Here is a 24749-nt window from a genome sequence, read left to right as displayed (position 1 = left end):
ACTTTGTATATTGGGTACTTAATACGTGGCTTACGAATTTATCTAGAGTCTGTTGGGAGGACAAAAGGTTTTGTTGTTTTAGAACACTTAGTGCACTTCAATGTGGCACTGTAAAGTGAATCTATTTTTTTCTGCAATAATGTAAGAATGAATAGTGAAAGCATTCTCTAAATATCTTTTGAATTGGGCCATTTGAAAATGGACTGGGCTACCTGCAATGTGCTAAATGTTATCCACTAAAGTACAGAGAAATGTTCTAATGTAGGGCTTTAAAAAAAAAAAAAAGAAGTAATTTTAAAATACACTTATGATAAATAGGTAGAAAATTGACACAAATAAAACACTTCCTTTGAGTTAAATTAGATATTTTATTTGCTTTTAAATAGCACATCTTTTAAAAACTTGATTATTAAAAAGCATAATCCTGGGGCTCCTGGGTGGCTCAGTTGGTTAAGCGTCCAACTTTGGCTCAGCTTACAATCTCACAGTTCATGAGTTCGAGCCCCACGTCAGGCTCTGTGCTGACAGCTCAGAGAGTGGAGCCTGCTTTGGATTCTGTGTCTCCCTCTCTCTCTGCCCTTCCTCTACTGTCCTCTCTCTCTCTCTCTCTGAAAAATAAATAAACATTTAAAGAAAGCAGAGTTCTAAAATATTCATTTGGTTGTCCATGATTTTGTACATAGACTGAATATGAAAATTGTAGCATGTTAATGTTTACTGTCTTCATAAAGTTTATCTAATTCAGTCTTCTGCTTTTATGGATGGGGGAGCTAAGACCCAGGAAGGAAGAGTAAGTTAATCCAAAAGTATTAAGACTTTCTAAAATTTTTTTAAAATTTATTTTTGAGAGAGAGAGAGAGAGAGAGAGAGCGAGCGAGCATGAGCAGGGGAAGGGCAGAGAGAGAGAGGGAGACACAGAATCCGAAGCAGGCTCCAGGCTCTGAGCTGTCAGCACAGAGCCTGACACGGGGCCTGAACTCATGAACTGTGAGATCATGACCCGAGCAGAAGTCTGACGCTCAACCGACTGAGCCACACGGACGCCCCTAGTCAAGAGTTTCTATAGGCACATAGTAGTCACCTACTTAAACTAGCTGACATTTAAAAAGGAAAATGATAAAAAGATAAGGTAGGGAGGGGTCTGTTCTGGAACCTAGGAGCAGGGGTGTCGCTGACCCTTAGGAAGAGATTAGGAACAAGAAAGCTCTCAGGGGTTTCTGTCTGGCTGTCTGGCTGTCTGTCTCTCTCTCTCTCATCTCTGCCTTTTTGTGCCTCTGTGTTGGTCTTTTCTCTCTTGCAGGTGGACTTTCTCTGTTCATTCATTCATGTGGCTCACTATGGTTACTGTACACCTCGCACTTTTACTTACACTTGAAGTTGCCTGCCTAGACTTATACCAATAATTCCACTTCTGTGGGAGAAAGAATCTGATTGATCCAAGCTTGGGTCAGTTGGTTCCATCAACTGTAACGAGGTGGAGGTGAGGGTATTATTTAGTCAGACATGACTGATGGAGGAGAGGGAATGTTCAGAGGAAGGTGAGTCACTGAGTTGGGCAGATACCCCACATTTTTTCTGAGAGTACAACTAATAAATTGTAGTATCCTGGGGGAAAAATGAGAATGATCTGAGGTAAGGCCTTGGATATTGGGGAATGGGAGTTGTTGAAGACGGGAAATGGGGTAGGGAGTGGTCACATTCACAGTAACTGGGAAAACAGGAAGGAGGGCTTGGGAGGTGTGAGGGGGGCATATGGGGCTTGATTTCAGTTTTAAATATGTTGAGTTGAGAGTGCCTATGAAAATTACAGGTGGAAATGTCTGTCAGGTTAATTGAGTAAGTCAAAAATGTATGGGTCTGGACCTCTGGGGAGACTTGTCAATATTAAGAATGTAATTAAAGGATTCTTAATGGGTGAGCTCGCCCAGGGAGCGTTTATAGAGTGAATAGAGATGGCTCAGGACTGAACCCTGAAGAAACACTATAGCATTTAAGAAGCAGGAAGATGAGGAATTCTTTTTTTTTTTGTTTTTAGTGTTTGTTTATTTTTGAGACAGAGACAGAGAGACAGAGAGAGAGACAGAGTGCAAGCGGGGGAGGAGCAGAGAGAGAGGGAGACACAGAATCCGAAGCAGGCTCCAGGTTCTGAGCTGTCAGCACAGAGCCCGACGCGGGGCCCAAACTCACAAAACCGTGAGATCATTACCTGAGCTGAAGTCAGACGCTTAAAAGACTGAGCCACCCAGGCACCCTGAAGATGAGGACTTCTAAAGGAGATCAAGAAGTGGACAGAGATGTAAGAGGAAAGCTGAGTATGTAATGTCCTTTTTTTTGGAAGCCCAATGGAAAGAGTGCATGATTCAAGAGTGTTGCCACTGAAATGTGCTGTGTGGCTGACATGTGAGACAATGCCTGAAAATCAAGCAGTGTGCTTGATTGAGCCATGGAGAGGGCCTTGCAAAGGGCAGAAACCAGATTACAAGAGGCTTTTGAATGAGTGGGAAGTGGAATGTGGAGAGAGAGAAGAGTATTAGGCCATTAAAAATGTCTGAGTGTAAAAGAGGAAAGAGGTGGTAGCTAGTTGGATTAAGAAAAGGGTGAAGGGGGCACCTGGGTGGCTCAGTTGGTTGAGTGTCTGACTTCGGCTCAGGTTATGATGTCACAGCTCTTGAGTTTGAGCCCCACATTGGGCTCAGCACAGAGCCTGCTTCGGATCTTCTGCCCCTCTCTTCTCTCTCTCTGTCCCTTCTCCGCTTGTGCTCTGTCTCTCTCAAAAATAAAAAAACAGGGGGGGAGGGCGAAGAGTTTTTTTTCCTTTTTTCTTTTTAAGATCAGAGAGACTTAGAGCATGTTTAAATACTGGTGGGAAAGAGGCAGTGGAGAGGAGCCACTGTAAATACAGGAGAGGAGGGACAGTTTCTGGAGTGAAATCCTTAAATTTTTTTAAATGTTTTTTAATTTTATTTTTGAGAGAGAGTGAGACACAGCATGAGCCAGGGAGGGCCAGAGAGAGGGAGACACAGAATCAGAAGCAGGCTCCAGGCTCTGAGCTGTCAGTACAGAGCCCGACGCAGGGCCTGAACCATGAACTGAACCACAAACTGTGAAAATGTGACCTGAGCTGAAGTTGGAAGCCCAACTGACTGAGCCATCCAGGCGCCCCTGGCGAGAAATCCTTAAAGACACAGCGAAGGGCTCCAGAGACAGGAGGAGGGATGGAGGCAGGCTGGCTGATGGAAGGAACTTGGAAGAGGGAGGGTTGTGAAAGTCGAGGACACTGGCTGGATTCAGGACTTTTGGGGACTCTAGAACTGTTGGTAGTTTGGGGAGGTGGAAAGGGAGGAGTTGAGGCCCCTTTTAGTGTTAAGATTTTTTTTAAATGATGCTTTTGACCCAGAGAATAATTTTAGAAGTGAAAGTGGGTGTCTATGCTGCATAGATCAGTGGGAGTTGGGGGGAAGGTAGTACACCCGGGAGTAGGATCTCCTTGCACTTGAACTCTTATCTGAGCCAGGTTGTAGATGTGCTCAGCATTGGATTCTCGGGTTTCCTTAGGATTGAATCACTAATTACAATGAAGCAGGCTCAGACCAGTCAGCATCTCTTAATATTCAGCATTCAGAGAAAAGTCTAAAGGCTTCTTTATCTGTTCAAAATTTCAGTGGAAATAGTTCCCACAGCCCCACATACTCTTAACTAATATAGGCCCATTGGGAGGTGTATGCTCTGATTTTGTCTAATGCTGTTTTTTACTTCAGCCCAAATCCTTGACTTTGGCATAATTACTGCTTGAAAGCGGAGGGGTAAGGCACCCCGTTTGCCTCTACAGCCCTGGGAGCCGGAGGGAAGAACTGCGAGGAGGAGGAGAACGCAGGCCTTCTCCTTCAACTGAGACCACATTGCCCAGGGAGGCTGAATTCCTCAGGGAGCCTTAGTGAAGGTGAAGGTGAGAGAGATACTCAAGGCCGATGAAAAGAAGTAGGATTTAAGAATGCGATTAGCGTCTTCTCCATCTCACTACCTTCCCCACCTAAAATGCTAGTCTCCAGCCAAAGGTGCTGCTGCTGCTGCTGGGTCTGGGTCTCTTATGTCTCCTGTGGAAACAAGTGTGGTAGAGATGAGAAGAGGTCTCTTGCCAGTACCTGGCCTCCTGCTGTTAGAGTGAATACAAAGGGCAGGAGGAGAGGGGTTAGGGCCTGGAAGGACAGAATGTAACCGAAGCTTTGTAGCTCAAGTCCCTCCCACAGTCTGCTTGTGCAGCAGGTCCAGGAAGATGATCTCTTCACCGTGCTGGTAGGTAGAAGATGATGTGCTGAAAGCTGGCGCACCGGGAGTGACTTGGCACTCTCCCATACTGTCACTCAGCTCTCCTTGCGATGGGGTGTGGGGTTTTTTGTTGTTCCTTTTTGTTTTTTACCTAGAATGGAACCCGATGGGAGTGTTAGGGCACCATTTCTTACAGTAGGGGAGTAAATCCCACTCCCCCTGGTTCCTCAGGACAGCACAGTGGCCCACTCTTAGGTGCATGATACCAAGGGTCAGGTCATAGAATGTTTAGTGAATTGTTTCTGCTTTGCTGTGTCTCACATTTCTTTATTGGTGAAATGAGATTTAAGTCCCTGAGTGGGTGAAGAGTAGAATATGCTGGGGTGGGGGTGCTTTGGAAGCCCGTTTTGTAGGTCGGCTTTGAGAAATGAGCCTATGAGGCAAAGATCCAGGGCACTGGGCCCAAACATGCCCAGGTTATTGGGGTCCTGCTGCTCACGGAATGAACCTGTGGTTCCCCATCGGATAAATGCATATAATAGTACTTAGCCTCACAGGATTGTCATGAGGATGCAATTAGATGATGCATGTGAAAGTGCTTGGCACAGAGCTGAATCTCAGTAGTGCTATTTTTGGATGTGTCCTAAACAGATGTGCTATGAAATAGCTGGAAGATGTGAAGGTCTGATGGAGAAAAGACCATGTCACATTATATTGGGTGTATGTTTCTTTCCCTTATAGTCACATTATATTTGACAGAGCAGTTTTTCAGACTGCTGTCCAGAGTGATGGTGCTTCTGTGATCATTGACTGGAGCTCTTGAGCTCTGGAGGCCATTTTCATCTAGATATGTGCCTCTGCTTGTCACCATGAGGACCCAGGCCTTGATAAGCTTCTCATAAGCATGGTTAGTTGAGCTCATTATTATAATTCATCGTCATTCCCTTGCGTCCTGGATGTTTATCTGTGCATCATGTTTTTATACCACCATTAGACTCAAGCATAATTGTTAATGTGCAATTTTTTTTAATGTTTATTTTTGAGAGAGAGAGACAGGCGTGAGCAGGGGAGGGCAGAGAGAGAAGGAGACAGAAAATCCCAAGCAGGCTCTGCAGTGTCAGCACAGAACACAACATGGGACTCAAACTCATGGACCGCGAGATCATGACCTGAGCGGAAGTCGGATGCTCAACCGACACAGCCACCCAGGCACTCCCTTAACATGCAAAATTTTAAACTAGCATTCTGTTAAGGACTGATGCTCCTTTTATAATTGAATGGGGGTGTCAGTCATTGTGTATTGTAAATTTTCTTAATAGAAAGGCATTTTCTATTTTAATCCCAGAATATCACTGGAGAGAGAGACTGGATTAGAGTTGAGTCAGGGGAACCTGGGAGAGTGCGTGGGGCACTCTGGACCAGATTATTCCCCTCAAGGCCATCACCACTCTTGTGTTCCTGCTTAGTACTGCCATCAGACCAGATAGGCACTGGTCCACCTCACTGCCCTTACCGTGACGGAGGGGTGGAAGCATTTCCTAGGAAATTAGCCAGTCAGGACTACCGTAAGTGTAGAAACAAATTAATGCAAAGTATCCCTGATGGGCAAAACATCGGACTTTTAAATAAGACAGGATCAATAACAGTGTTGTGCCCAGCCATGTTGGAACCTGAGGCAGAAGGAAAAAAAATAAACACTGACCCTGTCTTTATTGAAAAATTTGAAACCTGAAAAAAAAATTGAAACTTGTGAATTTTTTGCATTAATGTTCATTTACAAAGTATGTTAAAAATATTATTTACTTTCAGCCGCTGCTGAGGTGCTCCGTCCTTTCAAGGAAGCTAAGGCCACCTTGGGGTGAGCCCCTCACTTCATCTGGTGACTAGCGATGTGACCAGCAGCGCTAAGGCCACCTTAGGGTGAGCCCCTCACTTCATCTGGTGACTAGCGATGTGACCAGCAGCGCCCGCTGGAGGGAAGGATTATTTACTTTGAATACTGAGCTTTTTGGCACTCCCTTAAATTTTGTGCCCCAGGCAGGTGCCTCTCTCCCCACACCCTAGTCCTAGCCCTAGATTTACATCAAAGACAGAGAAAATTTTCTCCACAGGTAATTTAGTGCACTGGTTGGTGCCGGTGTGCTTCTGGTCCTTTTTGGAGACTTAGCTTCTCAACATGCCTCCCCAGGTTTGGAGGGCAGGCTTTTCTTTAAAAACAACTAGAAGTTTGTTTGTTTGTTTGTTTTTTATAACTTAAGAAAGGTAATATGTGGTCATTATAAAAAATTTTGGAAAATAGAGAAAAGGATAAGGAAGAAAGCAATCATCTATAGGCAACTCAGTCTTGGAAAATTTTTGCGTGTTTTAGTCATAACATCTTGTTGTGTTTTAGTCATAACATTTCGTTTTATTTTCTTCTAGTGTTTTTGCTATATGTATGTGTTTTCTTTTTTTTTCCACATATGCATTTTCACATAGTTGTGTTCCCAACAAAGAACTTTTTATCTTGTTTTTTAAATTTGCTATATTGTGTACATGCTAGCATATTAAAAATGTTAAATAGGGGTGCCCGGGTGCCTTAGTCGGTTAAGCGTCTGACTCTTGATCTCAGCTCAGGCCATGATCTCATGGTTCATGAGATGGAGCCCCACCTGAGGCTGTGCACTGACAGTGCGGAGCCTGCTTGGGATTCTCTCTCCTGATCTGCCCCTCCCCCTGCTCTCTCTCTCTCAAAATAAATAAATCAACTAAAAAAAAATTTTTTTTAATGGTAAATATTTTAATAGCTATACAGTGTTTTTGTGTCTGACCAGACTAATCTTTTAACCAAATTTTTCTTTATTGGACATTTAGGTAATGTTCTTTTCTCATGTTTTTTTTTTTTTTGTCTTGAGCACTTTTGTACACATTTTGCACATTTTGTACAAAATATATTTCAGATTATTTCTTTAAAAAGATTACCAGAAATGAAAATTTTTTTAATCTTCTGAATTTTAATTTTTAATTTTTTTAGAGAGAGAGTATGTGCACAAGTGGAGGAGAGAGGCATAGGGAGAGAGAGAGAGAGAGAGAGAGAGAGAGAATCTTAAGCAAGCTCCATGCTTGGTGCAGAACCTGACATGGGGGTCAATCCCAAGACCCTGGGATCCTGACCTGAGCTGAAATCAAGAGTTGGGTGTTCAACCGACTGAGCCACCCAGGCGCCCCCAGAAATGAAACTTATGAGTCAAAAGATCTGTCAGGTTTTTTTATGCTACTTCCATGTTGCCTTTTAGCCACATGCCAGCTGCCATTCCTACTAGAAAGTATGACTGCCTAACTTGCCCTGCTCGCTGATGTAGCTCAGGGAGTGCTGAACTCTTTCCTCAACTTTCTTTATAGGAGTACTGGATCCTTGTCCTCCTCTTCCAGGTCGGGTGGGACCCTCTGGTCTTCAGATCTACTTCCCTTCCTTGTTTGGCATAAACCTCTTGGAATCCTGTGACATCTTGGTTTTTGCTAGTGCCCTGTGTGGGTTCCTGAGAGAGTGAACACTTCCCTAATTAAGCTTCAGATATTTCTTCTGTAAGCTTCTGGTTGCACTCGACCCTGTAGCCTCTTTCTTCAACCCTTTGTTGAGAGCTAAAAGAAGCTTGTTATTAGAAGACCCACCTTTCTCCCTAACTTACGTTTCTCTGTTCTGCTGTGATTGGTACTCATTTGTTATTAGTCTAGTCCATGAGCTTATACACATTTGGTATCTGGGCTGTTAGTACTTGACCTCTGCTTCAGCGAGCCTTGGTTTCTTTATGTTTGTTTGGTGCCTGAGTCAGGTCTGATCCCCACTGTGTCCAAGAGGGATTGGGAGTAGGCTGTCCCTGGAGCTCTACGACATCACGGTAGTTCCCACAGAGAGCCAGAAACAGACTCCACAATTCAGCGTTTCTTCCTGTGGCCCAGCCCCCACTCCCTTTAGAGTCACTCACTAAGTTTCTCTACCCTCCCCCGCTACTGTGTTGACCTCTGAGATCTGCTGTGGAGTAGAGTGCAAGGACAGCGTGGACACTGGTGCCCGAGCAGATTTCTCTCCCATGCAGACAGCAGTTTCATGTAGAGCTGAGACTAGAGTGAGGAGCTTATGTCAAGTACAGAATTTAGGAGCACCCTAAAACTCAGTAATGAGCCTAAGTAATATTTTATGCAACGTTAAAGAAATAAAAGTGAATGCAATGATGAACCAAGTATCAGAGTTTAAAATACAGGATCAGTTTAATAACATTGCTGTGTCCAGCCATACCACAGCCTGAGTGGAAAGGAAAAATCATCAATATGGACTTCGTCTTTTGTGTCTATGGCATGTGTCTCTCTCTGCTCATCCTGGTCCCGACCCTGGTTGTACAGCAAAGCAGAGGAAGTTTTCCCTGCGTGTAATTCAGTGCGTCAGTCACTGCCGGTTACACCTGATCTTTTGACAGGCCTCTCCGGGGCTGTCCATGCCTGAGCTCTCCTTTTCACTTGATACGAAAGGTTCTACCCTGTTTCCTTCCTCTCATTGGAGAGCTAAGTCCTCTTCTTTATGATTGCTTTCTGATAAATCCAGGTAAAAACCATTTTCCTGGCTTCCCCAGATAATAAGTGTTCTGAGAGCTGAGGGTCCCCTATTCCCTGACCCTGATCTGTGAGCCCAACAAAGGTTATAATGCAGACCATGTTCGCCTTTTCAAATTCCTTGTGGCTGTCCTTTCCCAAATAGATTTGACCACTTTCTGCGTAGATCTTTGTGTATGATTGCAGGTTCTACTTTAATGTAAATGTAGTCTTAACTTAAACATTCTCACTCTTCAAGTGCAGTTTTCAGTACTCTGTTTTAACATTCTCTTCTGGATACTTTTTGTTAAAGGAGCCTGAATTGGTTAAAATGATTAAACCTTAGATTGTACCAGAGCGTGTATTTTATAATCATATTGGTACAAGTTTTCTTAGGGCCATCAGGGTCAAGAAACAGAAATTTAATCCACATTAGATTAAGTAACAAGGAATTTATTAGATAAATACAGAATCCAACAGTAGGAAATGAAGCTGGATTTTATGAGTGTTGGAAAGTTATCAGATGGCTCTTTTGTCGGTCTCTTTCCCCTTAGAGGCACAGTCTTGGATTGCAACTTCTTGCAAGTGCTCCATTTTCTTGCTTTTTTTTTTGTTTTTTTTTACAGAATTTTTTTTTTAATTTTTTTTTTTAACGTTTATTTATTTTTGAGACAGAGAGAGACAGTGCATGAATGGGGAGGGTCAGAGAGAGAGGGAGACACAGAATCTGAAACAGGCTCCAGGCTCTGAGCGGTCAGCACAGAGCCCGACGCGGGGCTCGAACTCACGGACCGTGAGATCATGACCTGAGCCGAAGTCGGATGCCCAACCGACTGAGCCACCCAGGTGCCCCCAGAATTTTTTTTTTAAATTGAAGTATAGCTGACACACAATGTTACGTTAGTTTCAGGTGTATGACATAGTGATTTTACAAGTCTGTACATTGTGTAATGCTGACCACAAGTGTAGCTACCATCTGTCACCATACACCACCGTTGACTGCATTCCCTGTGTTATATCTTTTATCCTCATAACTTATTTATTTCATGACTGGAAGCCATTTTCTTGCCTTGGGCGCTCAAGGGAGAATGTGCACCAGCTGCCCACTCCTGGTCCACTTTGGTGTGGCTAGGAGAAGGGGGTCACTTGATACAACATATCTAATCATTATTTCAGCATGGGTTGAAGAGTATGGTAAGCCGGACCACTGTTTTTTTACAATGCATAATAATAAAGTAAAATCTTTGCTGTCTGAGAGAATATAGTCCTAGTGAGACAGACTGGTACGCACGCAAGTGGGATATAATCAGGGTAAGAAAATAATGCGAAGATGGACATTCTGTGAGGTGAACGTTCACATAGGAGTCCTGGTTTGAGCGACGCTTGTTTTTACAGCTACAAGTTTACTAATAAACAGAAGGCAGGTTTTCCAGATAGAGAATATAAGGAAAAAGCATAGAGGCATCAGAGGATGCTATCCAGGCAACTCAGTTCAATATGGGCTGCAGATTATGGTGGGCCTTGTATGCCACATGAAGACTGGGATTTTGATCTCACAGCTGGTTGAGAGCTAGCAGAGAATTATAAGCACGGAAACAACATTATTGGATTTGCTATTTATGAGACATCTGTTAATCATCTATCATGTACCAAGCATTGTGCTAGTCCTGAGGATTCCAAGAAGTTCTTTTGCCATTTTAATTTTCTTTGGTGATCCATTTTCCAAGCGTCCCACCTGTGGAAAACAATGTAGAATGTTGTCCTTAGGATTTCACAGTATTCAGAGTCCTTAAACTGGTGTTTAATGATAATATTAAAGTATCATAAAGTATAAATAGTACACTTTATGTAAAAAAAAATGCTTTGCAAAGTATCATTTAGTATGTCACAAAGCTTTATGATAACATAACAAGCATTATTCTACCAAGGCAGAAAAGAGTGGCTCCCTTTTCACCTCAGCTTATCTAGTGAAGAGATTAATGTCTCACAGATAATCACAGTACATTGCAATAAGTGTGACAGTGGAGGTAATGGCCAAGTGGGTGGTAATAAGAAAGCTTGGGGGAAAAAAAAAAAGAAAAAAAAAGGGGCGCCTGGGTGGCTCAGTTGGTTAGCATCCGACTTCAGCTCAGGTCACGAGCTCATGGTCCGTGGGTTTGAGCCCCGCGTCGGGCTCTGGGCTGATGGCTCGGAGCCTGGAGCCTGCTTCCGATTCTGTGTCTCCCTCTCTCTCTGCCCCTCCCCCGTTCATGCTCTGTCTCTCTCTGTCTCAAAAATAAATACACGTTAAAAAAAATTAAAAAAAAAAAAAAGAAAGCTTGGGGATGACTGTCAGGGAAAGGGAGGACTTCACAGAAGAGGTGTTATTTTGACAATCTTCAACTCCTTTTATCAAGCAGAAGATTAGGACAGGATGTTCCAGGCAGAGGGAATAGCACATGTAAACCTCCTGGGAATAAAGCAACAGAAAGGTTCAAGTTCTGATACCGTGGTGGTGGAGGAGGAAAGAGCATTGGGAAATGGAGCTGGGTGAGGCAGGGCTGTCTTTAGATTCCAAAGAGTCTAGAACTGTCATACGTTGTTGGTGGGAGTATAAAATGATATAACTCCTTTGGGAAAAGTTCTGGCAGTTTCTTATTAATTATGTATCTGCCTGGTGGTCCAGCACTTACACTCTTGGGTATTAGGTATTTACCCAAGAGAAATATTTATTTTATGATACAAAAGACTTACAGAAGAATGTGTATAGAGCTTCCTTCATAATAGTTCCAAATTTGAAATAACTCAATGTCTTTCTGTAAGGAAAAAGATAGCAGGTCAGCAGTAAAAGTAATATACTGATACACTCAACAAACTATTATGGTGAGTAAAAGATCCTTACGCAAAAAATGCCTATACTGTATGATTCCATTTATATGAAGTTCTAAAGTTCACAAAACTAGTAATAGATGATAAAGTCAAAACAGTGGTTGTCTCTAGGGGGAATAAAAGGATGGGATTCTCTGGAAGGGGTAATGAGCCAACTTTCTGAGTGATGGAAAGGTTTGATATCTCGGTAGGGGTTTGGGTTACAATAAATGTATTTATCAAAACCCATCCAATAATAAACTTAAGATTTGTACACTTCACTGTAAATAGACTTTTATTTCTTCTCTCCCTCCCCCCCCACCAAAATACCTGTGAACTCTGAACACAAGTTAAAGATGTGCATGCTGAAGCATTTAGGGTGAAGAGCACTGAGGTCTGCACTTTACTTGGAAATGGGTCAAAAGTAAGAGGAGTTATGTTTACATAGACGGATGATATATATATATATATATGATAAAATAAGTATACCAAAATGTTAACATTTGTACACTTTAGGAGGTGGATATGTGGCTATTGGAAGTATGATCTCAACTTTACTGTATGTTTGACATTTTTCATAAAATGGGGGAAAATATAAAGGTTCTTACATACTGCTATGTGAAGAATTTGGTCTTTATTCTGGCTTTGGAGAACTAGTGAATACTTTTAAGGGGAGTTCTTACATGTGAATTTTAAAAGGGAAAGAGGTCCAAGGCACAGAAGCCGAGGATTCTATTTTAGTTCTCTTGGTAAGAAAAGAGGAGAGTATGAAGGAGCACCCAGGATGGAGTAGAGGAAGTTTAGGGCATAGAATTGTTAAGTCTCAGTGAAATCAACTTGGTGACGGCAGGAGTTGGGACGAGGAGGAAATTGTGAACTAGTGCACAAGTCCTGGGGGAGGGACCACGACCTAGGGGCTGGTCTATGCGGTGATGGGTAGTACATTCAGAAATCTTTAACCTCAGAGAAAAGGCTTTAGCATGAAGTTAAAATGGAATGCTCTAGAATGAACAGTTGGGAGCTGACAGAATGTCAGCCATATTTGCCTTTCCCAAAAACCCCAGTTCTCCTTTGGAGAGTGTGGACCGGTAACACACATCACGGCTTGGTAGAGATGATTAAGAGCCGGAGCTTGGGTGTGTGCAGGCAGGGGCTGGCGGATCTGACCTCAGCCGCTCTGGTTGCACACCACTTATTAGAAGATTGCTGGCACCAGTGGCTTAGAGGGAGTGAGACGGTTCGGGCCCAAGAGGCTCTCCACTTTTTCAGGTGAGGGATGACGCAGGATGGAGCAGGGGGGTGTTGATTTCTTTTCCTTCTTAACTGAAGAGGGTTTTCGTTTCCAGCTCAAGTGCTACTTTCCAAAGAAGGGACAGCGCACAGAATTAAGTGTCACTCTGTAACAGCACAGAGATTTCTGTACAACTCTCCATAACGCCGCACTGTGAGCATGCTGCGGACCTAAGTGTCTAGTCGGCTCTAGTCTCACACAGCTCTCGGTTGTGCTAGGCTGAGCATTCAGGGCTTTTCCCGTTAGGGTAGACTACTTTACCCCTTTTCTTCCAATGTGTCCCTTCTATTCCGAACTAGAGTTTAACCTTCTGAAAGCCTAGGACCATGTAATGTTTTCTGTTGTTTTGTTTTTGTTGTTGTGGGTTTTTTTGGCGGCGGTGGGGGGTGGGGAGCGTATCCTTTATGGTGCTAGGCAAACACAGTGTGTAACACGCACTTGAGTATCTTTCATGTGGTGGGCATGGTACTGGGTGACAGTACCATGGTACTCAGTGACATTGTCCCTGACTTTGTGCAGTTTATAGGATTTGGGGGGGAAGAAGACATCAAACCAGGAATTACCACCTAAATATTTAATTATACTCCTGACATGTCCCAAAGGAAAAGTAGAGGGTACTGTGAGTAACAAGGGATTTAATTTAAATCAGAAGAAGGGGGTGGGGCCAGGGCATCAAGGGAGCCTCATCAGAGTCACAGCCTGAAACCTAAAGAATGCTTAGTAGAAGCTGGTCAGGCCAAGAACGAACAGGGCAAAGGGTGAAGCAGGCACAGAAATCTTTAGGGAGGGTGGAGTATAAGCAACACCGAGGAAGAAAGAATGCAACCAGGGCTGGACCAGAGTGAGCAGTGGCAGGCTGTGGTGTGTGAGTGAGGCTGCGGAGAGATCACGTCACTTCATGTAGGGCCTTGCGGGCTGGAGCCAGTGTTTGGAATTTTATTCAGAGAGGGACAGTAAGTCCCTGGGGAGTTCCAAACAGAGGAATGATAGTCACTTTCTGTTTTTAAAAGATCATCCCCCTGGCTGTGGTATAGAGAAGAGGAAATGGCTCATTCTGACCCAGGAAAGCTGCTTAGTGGATTTAAGTGAACACAGAATGTGGCCCTACTGATGTCTCTCACCCTTTGTCTGATAGCTAACCCCATGGTGATGCTGCAGCGAAGGTGGGGCTGGGCAGCTCTGGGAAGGCTCTCTTTTGGTTGGCTGGAGCTGGTGACAGATCAGGCCCCACGTGCTCTGGTTCTGGTCCTATGTGCAGTACTTCACACGCCTGTGGTGTGTGTGAGCCAACTTGATTTCTTGAACTCTAATTTTTTGTTCCCAGGCAGATAGGTACCGTCCCTAGAAATGTCTTTTTTTTTTTTTTTTTTTTTTTTTTTTTAAGACTCTTGCCAAACCCCTAAAGAGAACCGCCTGAACTGGAGATGCTCTCCTAGTGTCCCAGTCCTGGAAAGGAAGAGCCAGTACGAGCTGCCCCACATTCAGCCTGGGCTGTGGGCTTACTGGGTCCGGTTGCTGTTTCAGTGCCGCTGCCAGAGTTTGCCAGTCTCTGACTTTGTGCCCATGGTTCCTGATGGGAGAGGGAGGTGAATGTCTCTAGTCTTCCCCCATCTGGGTGTTCTTTCTGCCTGGGGAAAGGACTGCTTAGACATGTTCCCCCAGAAGGAGCTGGCACATGGTGGTTTTTAATCTGCGGCAAGTGAGGAGAGATTGACGTTAAAAAACAAACCCTGGGTCCCCTGAAATCAGTGTTGACAAATGATGCAGACTGGCCTTTTCTCTTATAAAATCTTTGCTGTGCTCTTTGCCATCTGTTACAGAGCTGTGAAAATTTTTGTTCCTCCTGCAACTTTTGACAAAGTTGTCCTCAATGTGAATATTCGATAGATGGGTGTTTGTTGGCCTCTTGGTTGTCACTCCCTGTGGGAGCTCACATACACTGCAGACTGTGCACTCAAATTCTTCCCGAACAGAGGACTCTCTCCTGCCTGGTCCACTGGAGAGGCCCCTTGGCCTTTCCCTGTGTCTTTTCCCTCCCCTGCCCTGATAGTGGAGGTGTGCCTGCTTGGTTCACTGTTGCGGGGAGGGGATGGTGGCAGGGGAGAGTGTAGACTGAGATGAGGGCCAGGAACTGGCACACCAGCATTTTAGCCCTGGCCCTGCCACTGAGTGGCAAAACTAAAGCCACCTAGGCTTTTCTCTATGCCTCAATTTTCCAGCCAGTCAAGTGCAGATTGTAATACATGCCCTGCTTACTTCACAAGGCTCCCAAAGATCAAAGCAGGGTTCTCTAGTTCAGTCCTAGCCCAGAAATAGAGTTCCTTCACTGCACAGGGTTTAAGAGATTTCTTTTTAAAGTTTGTTGCCCGGATTTAAAAATCAGGAGATTTCAGAGAAAACTCTAGCTTTTCTTGGAAGTAAAAAAAAACTTGGCAACCCTCAGCCCACATTCCTCCATGGCAATTATCGGCTGGATTTGAGGAGTGGCTGCCTGTGAGCTGGGGCATGTACTTTCTGGTTTGTGCAGTCCCCATGCTTCTTCATCATCTTTATGACAGTGAGTCTGTGTGCCTGGACTCTGTCTATACATTTTGCTATACCTGGACTGTTTCCCTCCTTTGCATGATCTCCTGGCCCCTATTGGCGTTTGGATTTATGCCCTTGATTTCCAGAAGATATTCCAGATTTAGAACTTTACGATAAATTAGGTATCATACAAATACAAAGGATTTGGTGTTGGGGGCGGGGCGGGGGGGAGATGGAACCTTTAATATTCATCACATATCTTTGCTGTGCTTGGTGCTCTGTTTATCATGTAATCCTCCCCTAAAGTATGAGGTGGATATCAGCTACCTTCGGCAGATGTGAGGACAGGGCTTCATGGAGATTGTGGCCTGTTTGAGCCTAACCCGTTGGACTGAAAAGGAATACTATGTAATCTCAATGTAAGGGGGGGGGGGGATGTAGTGGCACAGCCCCCGCCCCAGAACTGCCTGTACGTATTTCTATCTGCAGTAGTCATGTAGGCAAGGGCCCCTTGTAGGACTAGTAGTGGTGTAGTCCTTTTTTCTTTATAAAATACTTTTATATAGAACTATAGAGCATTCTTTTATAAAGAACTACTTTTCTCCTTCTCCTTTAAAGCAGGAGTCCCCCACTTTTTTCCCCAGTGTCTTTTTCAGAATTAATATTAAATAAATAAAAGGAAGCTGTGTGGAGCATCCCACCCTTAATAAATGGAATAATTTTTTTTCCTCCTGGGGGCACTGGAAGTACCTCCTGTGTCCTAAGGCTCTGAGGAACTGTTTAAAAACCACTAATTTAGTCTTAATTTCTGCAGTTGAGAAAACAAGCCAAAGAGATCCAGCAACTTGCCTAGTATTGCCCTTTCTTTTATAGCTCCTGGATAAATTCCACTTTAACTGGGTTCTCTGTCTGATTCTTTAGACCAGCTTCTGAAGGTTGTTGTATGCTTATTTTCTCTTCCTTGTGCCACTTGGAGAGAAATTGCATTAAGTCAACAGCATTCATTGGGTTAAATCTTATTTTAGAAGAGAAACAAGAGTTTGTGGGGCGAAAAACTGGAAGACAGGAGCAGAATATGGATCTGGACGAGGTTTTTCTCAGTACCCTCTGGTTCCTTTGGTTTGTGTCTCCTTTCATCTCAGACAAGTAGAAGGCATTCCTAAAAGTGTAGATGGGACTTCTGTTACTAAATGAAGTTTCCTTCCCCTGTAGGAAATAAGCAGGTAGCAGATTTTTAGTGGCTAGAATCTGTGCCCGATATTAAAATATCCACCCAAACTTCTTTGGCAGCAAATCCAGAAACCCTGTCTCAGCACCATGCCGGGCTTCTTTTGCATCTCAGTCCTGGGTCTAATCATGCTCATTGTCTGCCCAGCTGGTCCCCATCTGTGCGCACACCGCTATGGAGATTGTCGCTTTGGTGTTTTTCTTCTCTTCCCTGTTACCTTACTACCCCCATCCCTCACTTTTCTTTGCTAAGTGGAAGCCACTGGTGTCTTGATTCATTCAGAGCAGCCCCTGGGGCCTGGTGCTATCTAGCATGATTCAGTATTTGAGACGAAGCCAGGAGAGGTACTACACTTAGTTCCTCAAAAGCCCCGTTGCTGATGTCGAACATCACGCTTAGGCTCCTGACGACATTCTGCTTAAAAAGGGTTAGCCATGGTAATGATATTGAGGACCATGATCTCTTGTTGATATCAGAGTTGAGTTTTTAGGGATTATATAATTCCCCTCAAATCTCACTTGTCTGCCTCTCGCAGAAGAGAATTAGGCACTTCTCTCATCTTTGCTTGAGAGATAGAAGTCCAAGCTACCACAGTAGTTTCATCGGTAATTCTGTGATCCTGTCCTTATTAATAGCCTTTTAGCAGGAAAGTGTTAGAAAGCAGCTAATCCTAGGAGTTTAAATGTTGAAGGATCTATAGGGATATGCACATTAAAACCATAATGAAATATCATTACACACTCACTAGAATGGCTAAAAGGAAACAATATTTTTTTAAAATTTTTTTTAATGTTTTATTTATTTTTGAGACAGGGAGAGACAGAGCATGAACAGGGGAGGGTCAGAGAGAGGGAGACACAGAATCTGAAACAGGCTCCAGGCTCCGAGCTGTCAGCACAGAGCCCGACACGGGGCTTGAACCCACGGACCGCGAGATCATGACCTGAGCCGGAGTCGGCCGTTTAACCGACTGAGCCACCCAGGCGTCCCTAAAAGGAAACAATATTAACAATTGTATTAACCATACTAAGTGTTGATGAGGGTGTGGAACAACCAGAACTCTCATGTGTGGCTGTTGGGAATGCAAAATGGTATAACTATTGTGGAGAACTATTTAGTAGTTTCTTATAAAGCTGAATATGCACTTACCATATATCCCAGCAAATTCCATTCCTACTTATTTACCTAAGAGAAATAAACACTTATATCTACAAAAAAATGGACGTCTATATGAACACTTTATTTGTAATAGTCCCAAACTGGAAACAATTCAAATGTTCTTCAACAGGTGAATGGATAAACTAATCATGGAATATTTATATAATGGAATACTAGTCTACAATTAAAAAAAGCCAACAACCCAGCTACTGATACATGTAACAATGAGGATGAATATCAGAAATATTATACAGAAGAAGCCAGACACAAGGATACATACTGTATGATTGCATTTATTCACACAGAATCCCAAGCAGGCTCCAGGCTCTGAGCTGTCAGCACAGAGCTTGACACGGGGCTCGAACTCATGGACTGCAAGATCATGACCTGGGCCAGACGGATGCTTAACTGACTGAGCCATCCAGGCACCTGAAATGCCTTTTAAAAAAAAGTTTACTTATTTATTTTGAGAGAAAGAGAGGGAGAGTTAGAGGGAGGGTCAGAGAGAGAGAATCCCAAGCGGGTTCCACACTGTCAGTGTAGAGCCTGATGCAGGATTCAAACCCATGAACCATGAGATCATGACCTGAGCCAAAATGCCAAAATCAAGAGCCAGACGCTTAACTGACTGAGCCACCCAGGCGCCCCTATTTTGAAATGCCTTTGAAAAAGTATAAAGTCAAATACAAATGCTGGGTGGAGGCAAATTCCAAAAACTCCACTTCAGGGAAGAGGGTCAAGAACTGTGATAACCAGTGTATGAGCTTATATATGTGTATATATTTTTTCACTTTGTGTACCACTGGCTGTGGCACTTCAGCCCCTGACCTTCAGTAAGATGAGTGTTAGATTAGGTCAGAGCAAGAAACTGTAGGCTCAGAGACTCAGCCTTTCAGATGTGTTTCCTTTAGCCTCTGCAGTGTTGGCCTGTCCAGTGTTAATTTAAAATGCGATTGTTGTCAGTGTTTATATCTAGATATTTCACATAAAATTTTGGGTTTCCAGCTTATCTTTAGATACTAGCACATCTGACAAAGCTGGGTCCGTATTCCCATGGCACCCATTATCTGGAGTTGTGGAGTGGCTATTCCTTTACGTGAACCATTGCTTTATTTCCTGTGGTCTCCCCTGCTGTCTGTAACCTTTTCTATTCTCTGTAGTAACAAGGAGAGGAAAATGAATTAAGTTTTGACTGTGCCCACTATGTGTTAGGCACTATTCTAGGGCATAAGGGTACAGAGGGGAACTAAAGAGACAAAATCTCTACTTTCATAGTGAGTGTTAAGTACCCATCCATATCATTAAAAATTAGGGGGATAAAGTTAGACCCAAGAGTGCTATGTATTTGAGGGAAAGTGGGAGAAAGCATGTTTCTTTGCGGAAATAAAAAAGTATTCCCACATATTTAAGAGGCTAAAGTGTGTCTGTGTCAAAATTATTATGCCTATCTGGAGTTGTGGAGTGGCTATTCCTTTACATGAACCATTGCTTTTTACTTGCTTACCTCACATAATGGAATGAATCCTTTTTCCCTTTGTGGTTCAGTAAATTCATGAATTTTCCCCCAAAAGGGATTCCAGGGAAATCATAGGGAATATCTTAGCTTTTCAAAAAAATTTTTTAATGCTTTTATTTATTTTAGAGACAGACAGAGACAGATGCAAATGGGGGAGGGACAGAGAAAGAGAGGGAAACACAGAATCCAAGGCAGGCTCCAGGCTCTGAGCTGTCAGCACAGTGCCCAAAGTGGGGCCGGAACTCACGAACTGCGAGATCATGACCTGAGCCGAAGTCAGACGTTTACCCCACTGAGCCACCCAGATGCCCCTATCTTAGCGTTTCAAAAAAACATGCAGGTAGGCAGAAGGACTGCCCCAGGTTCCAGTGGGCAGACTGGCACAGGCTCTAGTGAATATTAGCTTTTCTACCTCTGTCCAAACTATGCCCAGCTCAGCTTTAGATTTTTCCATTTAATCCAGATCTCGGGATGCAACTCAATCTGAAATAAGCCTCTCTATTTACAGTCTTATAATTGCCTTCTTCTCTAACAGCCCGAACTCTGTTTAGGTGTGGCCGAGAATCTTCATACCCTGATCTGTCTGGTGGACATGGGCCTGTGCCAGAGAAGTATCTCGAGTGGTGCTGCATGCCCTCTTCTTTCTAACTGGGTTATTTACATCTCCAGTTGGTCAGTAACACATTGATAGTGACCAATCTCTTTAAACTGACAAATCCTATCAGACTTTGAATTTTGTCTCATGATCAAGGACCTGTGATTTAAATGCGTCCTATCTGCACATAAGCCCTTTTATGGGCATTGATGCTAAACAGTGTGGTTCCATCTGTGTTAGGGATAATGCAGGTTCATTGCTTTGCCTTTAGATCTGTGATGGTCATAGGCTTTGAGAGTCTTGGCTGGTCCTTCTCAACCCATTGTGCCTGCCTGGATTGTGTGGTAGGCATCTGACTCATTTCTTGAGTGCAGGCTGGAAAGGTCATCTTGCTACCTGGTAAAGAAAACTGCACTGCTCCCATCTGCTGGCAGGTATCTTGGATCGCTGTATCATCAGCCTGCTGAAAGGGCTGGCCCTGTCCTTTAGTGGTTCTGTGCATTCCACTGTAGGAAACAGTCATTCCCAACTTGTGTGCTGCAGCCCGATCACGTGTCTCCTTATTATCTAAATGGGGTGTGACACAGGTTTTCTCTAAGGTAAGTAAAGTGGGAAGAACATGTTGTGGACAGCCAGCAGAGTGACACCATTCCAGGTTCTACATAATTAGCCATGAGACTCCTAAGCCCCATTCCATTCCTCTACTCATAAAGCAAAATGCTTGGATTTAATGCTAAGAGCATATTGGTACAAAGTCTGTAGTTCTGTGATTCTTTAAACAAATTCAAATACCTATAAAATGAATACTCACTTGAACTGTTTACAAAATAATTATGAATACACATAGAAACTTTGTAATTAACACTTCTGATTGATAATAAGACACATCATGAATTTAACAGCTTTTTGGGGAAAAGAAGATTAAATACTACTGCATTAAATGTACCTACTTATTACAAGAAAAATTCCGATATCCTAAAAATTAAAGTGTAAAAAATATGCATCTTAACATTGAGACTTTGTGTGTATGTATGTGTGTTACAAGACCTCTGCTAGCCAATATGTGGTAGGGGTTTAAACATATTTTTATTTCATTTTATTTTATTTTATTTTATTTTATTTTATTTATTTTTTTTAATTTTTTTTAACGTTTATTCATTATTGAGAGACAGAGAGACACAGAGCGTGAGCAGGGGAGGGATAGAGAGAGAGGGAGACACAGAATCTGAAGCAGGATCCAGGCTCCGAGCTGTCAGCACAGAGACCGATGCGGGGCTCGAACTCACGAATGGTGAGATCATGACCTGAGCCGAAGTCGGTCGCCCACCCGACAGAGCCACCCAGGCGCCCTTAAATGTATTTTTAAAGTAAATTTCTAGAATTAAAATTGACAGTTGAACAGTGCAAGTAGACTTTAAAGTATTATAAGAAAATGGAAAATGTTATTGAGATACAAGATTCAAGATGACAGTGGAAAAAAGACTTCATGGCAAATTTTAGTGTTTATCTGAATACTGAAGAAGGACAGTGTGACAGGAGATACACAAACATGCAATGGCTGCTAAATCATTATCAAAATACACACTTGGAACATTTGAGTCCATTAACATTTTTTTAAACAGAATTCTGTGTGTATTGTATGAAGACATACAACAGTGCTCTATGATTAAGGCTCTCTGGTTACAAGGAGCAGAAAAACCTATCCAAGCAGACTTGAAAAAGAGAAAACATTGTGAAGAGACACGAGGAAATGCTATGGACATCAGCAGACAGTTGCTGAAGTGCCACTGGGCCTCAGAGGTTGCAGAGAGATTAAACAGGGCTGAAGTCTCTGTCTCGGGCGTGAAGTCTCTAGAATCACTACTTTGCTCTCTATTGATTTTGCATGTGGCTGCTAGCCTTAGCACTATGCCACAGCCTCAGCTCAAGTTCCCACACTAGGGACTTCCCTCTGTGTTCACCTTCATCCAATTAGTCATCACCTATATGCAAATAATAGCCTAGCAAAAGAATTTTTTTTGTTTTTGCTCCCCAGGGTCATTGCACAGGATAGTTCAAGCTAAATTATGATGGTGTATGAGCAAGTAGATGGACAAAGTGCCCAGTATAACTGCTGCTTATACTGCCTTCACTGCTTATACTGCTTATGAAGCCTTCAGCTTTGACAGCTTTCCTGCACCTTATCTATCTATAACCCCTGTTAACAATGGTACTGAGCACCTCATACAGCATTTGGGGGATGAGATTGAAGTAAGGAGTTGTAAGAATTTGTGAAACGCTAAAATATAACCAATCCAGAGCATTTAAGAATTTCTGTTAGAGTTACATAAAATTTTTTAATGAATTTTGGACTGTCTTTAAGAGAAAGTTTAGTGTGGACATTAAAACATCTGCCCTGTAATCGAGTTATACTTTCCTAGTGTCTGCTGTGTCAAGGAACCTTTCATACCTATATTTTGTGTCTTCTCGCCTGTGAAGTAGGAAAGGCAGGAAGAATCCTCAGGGTTGATTGTTAGATCTGAGGAGGGATTAGAAGGAAGGAAGAAAAAGCTTCTTGAAATTGACAACTATTATTATAACAATTATTAAAATAACTTCCAGGCCTCTCTGGTTAAGTGCTGGACTTACAATTTTTTTTTTTTTAAGTTTTTGGTTGAATCTAATCTCTTTGGGCCTCTGTTTTCTCTAGCTAATAATCATCTACAAGGGAAAAATAATACCCAGCCTCATAGGATTGTAGTAAGAATTAAATAAGAGCTCAAAGTGCCTAGGACAGTGATTGGAATGTAGTTCTTTTTTCTTTTATCTGTTTATTTGTAGGTACTTTGGAAGATAACTACTGTTCTTCCTTCTTCCTGATATAGGCGTTCAGGAACAATTTTTCTGACTCTTGCCACCCAATCCCGTGGTAATATCTCTGAGTCCCTTGAATGTAAGAGTGCCTTCTAGCCCAGGCAAGCCCTAGGTCTAGCTGATGATGGCATCAGTACCATTAACAGTGACGGCAGAAAGCTATAGCCACTGTGGTTATTTGACTTTTTGAACATCACTCAAAAGAGCGTGTATGTGCGTTTCCTTCACAGGTGGATTTGCTATCGTGTTTCTGGTGAGGACAAGCAATGGAATGAAATGTGCCTTGAAACGCATGTTTGTCAACAATGAGCATGATCTCCAGGTGTGCAAGAGAGAAATCCAGATAATGGTAAGGCTGCCCCTCAGACTTGGGACTTCTTGTTTAAAATGTGCCCTCCGATAAGAAAGGGGTGTGTGTGTGTGTGTGTGTGTGTGTGTGTGTGTGTGTGTGTGTGTGTGTCGGGGCAGTGGGTCTTGTTCCCTTCCCTGAGATGGCAGAGGAGCCTCACACAAAATGAGAATGAAGAGTCATGGGGTGCAACATGCTTCTCCCATCTTGGTCACCCTTAGCTGGAGGGTTGAAGAGAAAGGAGCATATTGAGAGAACTGACCAATTTTTTAGGTCAGAGGAAGAAGTTTGGGCACTGGGAAACATTTCTTTCATAAATTCATTCCCAGAATTAAGTATGGGGTTTAATCCAGAAACCCTAGCTCTCCAGTGAGCCTCGTCTGCTAGTCTTGTCTTCTGTCAGTTCCCAAACCTGGTCTTCGTCCATCTTGAGCTTTTCAGCATTCCTTGAACGTATTTTATACATGTAGTTCTTTCCTCCTGGTATGGTTTTTGGACTAGAAACCTCTTATTCACACATACTCTATGATCCCATATATAAAAGTCCAAGAACAGGCAAAAGTGATCTATGGTAACAGATCAGAAAGTGGTCATCTGACTGTGGGAAATGGACTAGAAAGGGGCATGTGGGAATTTTCTGGGCCATGGAAATGTTCTATATCTTGTTTTGGGTAGTGGTTACCCAGGACCATGTAAGTGTCAGAACTCAGCTGAACACCTTAAGATCTGTGCATTTTATTATATGTTAATTATACCTCATATCTTAAAAACTTCATTTTCACAATTCATATTCATATGATGTTTAAAGAAAATACATTTCTGTTAGAGATATATGCTGAAATATTTATGGATGAAATAAGATGATGTCTTGAAGTTAATGAATGGATATAGAAGAGAAACAAAACTGGCAAAGGGTTATTGATCGAAGCAGATCACTGGGTATGTGGGAGTTAGTTTCTCACTTTCACTTCTGTTTGACATTATACATAAAAAATTTAAATAGTCTTTTATTCCATTTTGCTTCCACAAAATACTTTTGTTTTCACCAAAGCAAAATTTTGTTTATATTGCCTATGCGTAATCTTATAAGTAATTTTGCCATCAGAAAGTAACTCATTTTAAATCAGGAGCTTTACATTCCAGCAGACTGTGTGACATAATATAGTTGATCCTTGAACAATATGGGGGTGGGGGTGCTGACCCCTGAACCGTTGAAAATCCGCATATTAACTTTTGATCACCCGAAACTTAACAACTAATAGCCTGCTGTTGACTGCAAGTCTTAACATAAACAGTCAATTAACTCATATTTTGTATGTTATATGTATTATATACTGTATTCTTACAATAAAGTAAGCTAGAGAAAAGAAAATGTTATTAAGAAAATCATAAGGACGATACATTTACACACTGTACTGTATTTAAGGGGAAGAAATCCATGTCTGGATTTGCACAGTCTGAACTCATGTTGTTCAAGTGTTAACTGTACTTAGTAGGCTTTGGATGAAATGAATGTATGAATAATGGTAATATCAGATGCATATATTCACCTAG

The 24749-nt window shown here is 42.7% G+C and overlaps 1 protein-coding gene across 17 annotated transcripts in view; it reads left to right on the top strand.

The window, feature by feature from the left end:
• Positions 1-24749, top strand: part of AAK1 (AP2 associated kinase 1) — a 169700-nt gene that overhangs the window by 55478 nt on the left and 89473 nt on the right. For all 17 annotated transcript variants that reach the window (XM_027072282.2, XM_053200719.1, XM_053200717.1 and 14 more), the window contains one exon: positions 23077-23195. In XM_027072282.2, coding sequence (XP_026928083.1) covers positions 23077-23195 — 119 coding nt within the window. The remainder of the gene's footprint in view (positions 1-23076; positions 23196-24749) is intronic.

Source organism: Acinonyx jubatus, chromosome A3 (genome assembly GCF_027475565.1).
Source record: "Acinonyx jubatus isolate Ajub_Pintada_27869175 chromosome A3, VMU_Ajub_asm_v1.0, whole genome shotgun sequence".
In the NCBI taxonomy this organism is placed as follows: Eukaryota; Metazoa; Chordata; class Mammalia; order Carnivora; family Felidae; genus Acinonyx; species Acinonyx jubatus.
This window is presented reverse-complemented; position numbering and strand designations above follow the sequence as displayed.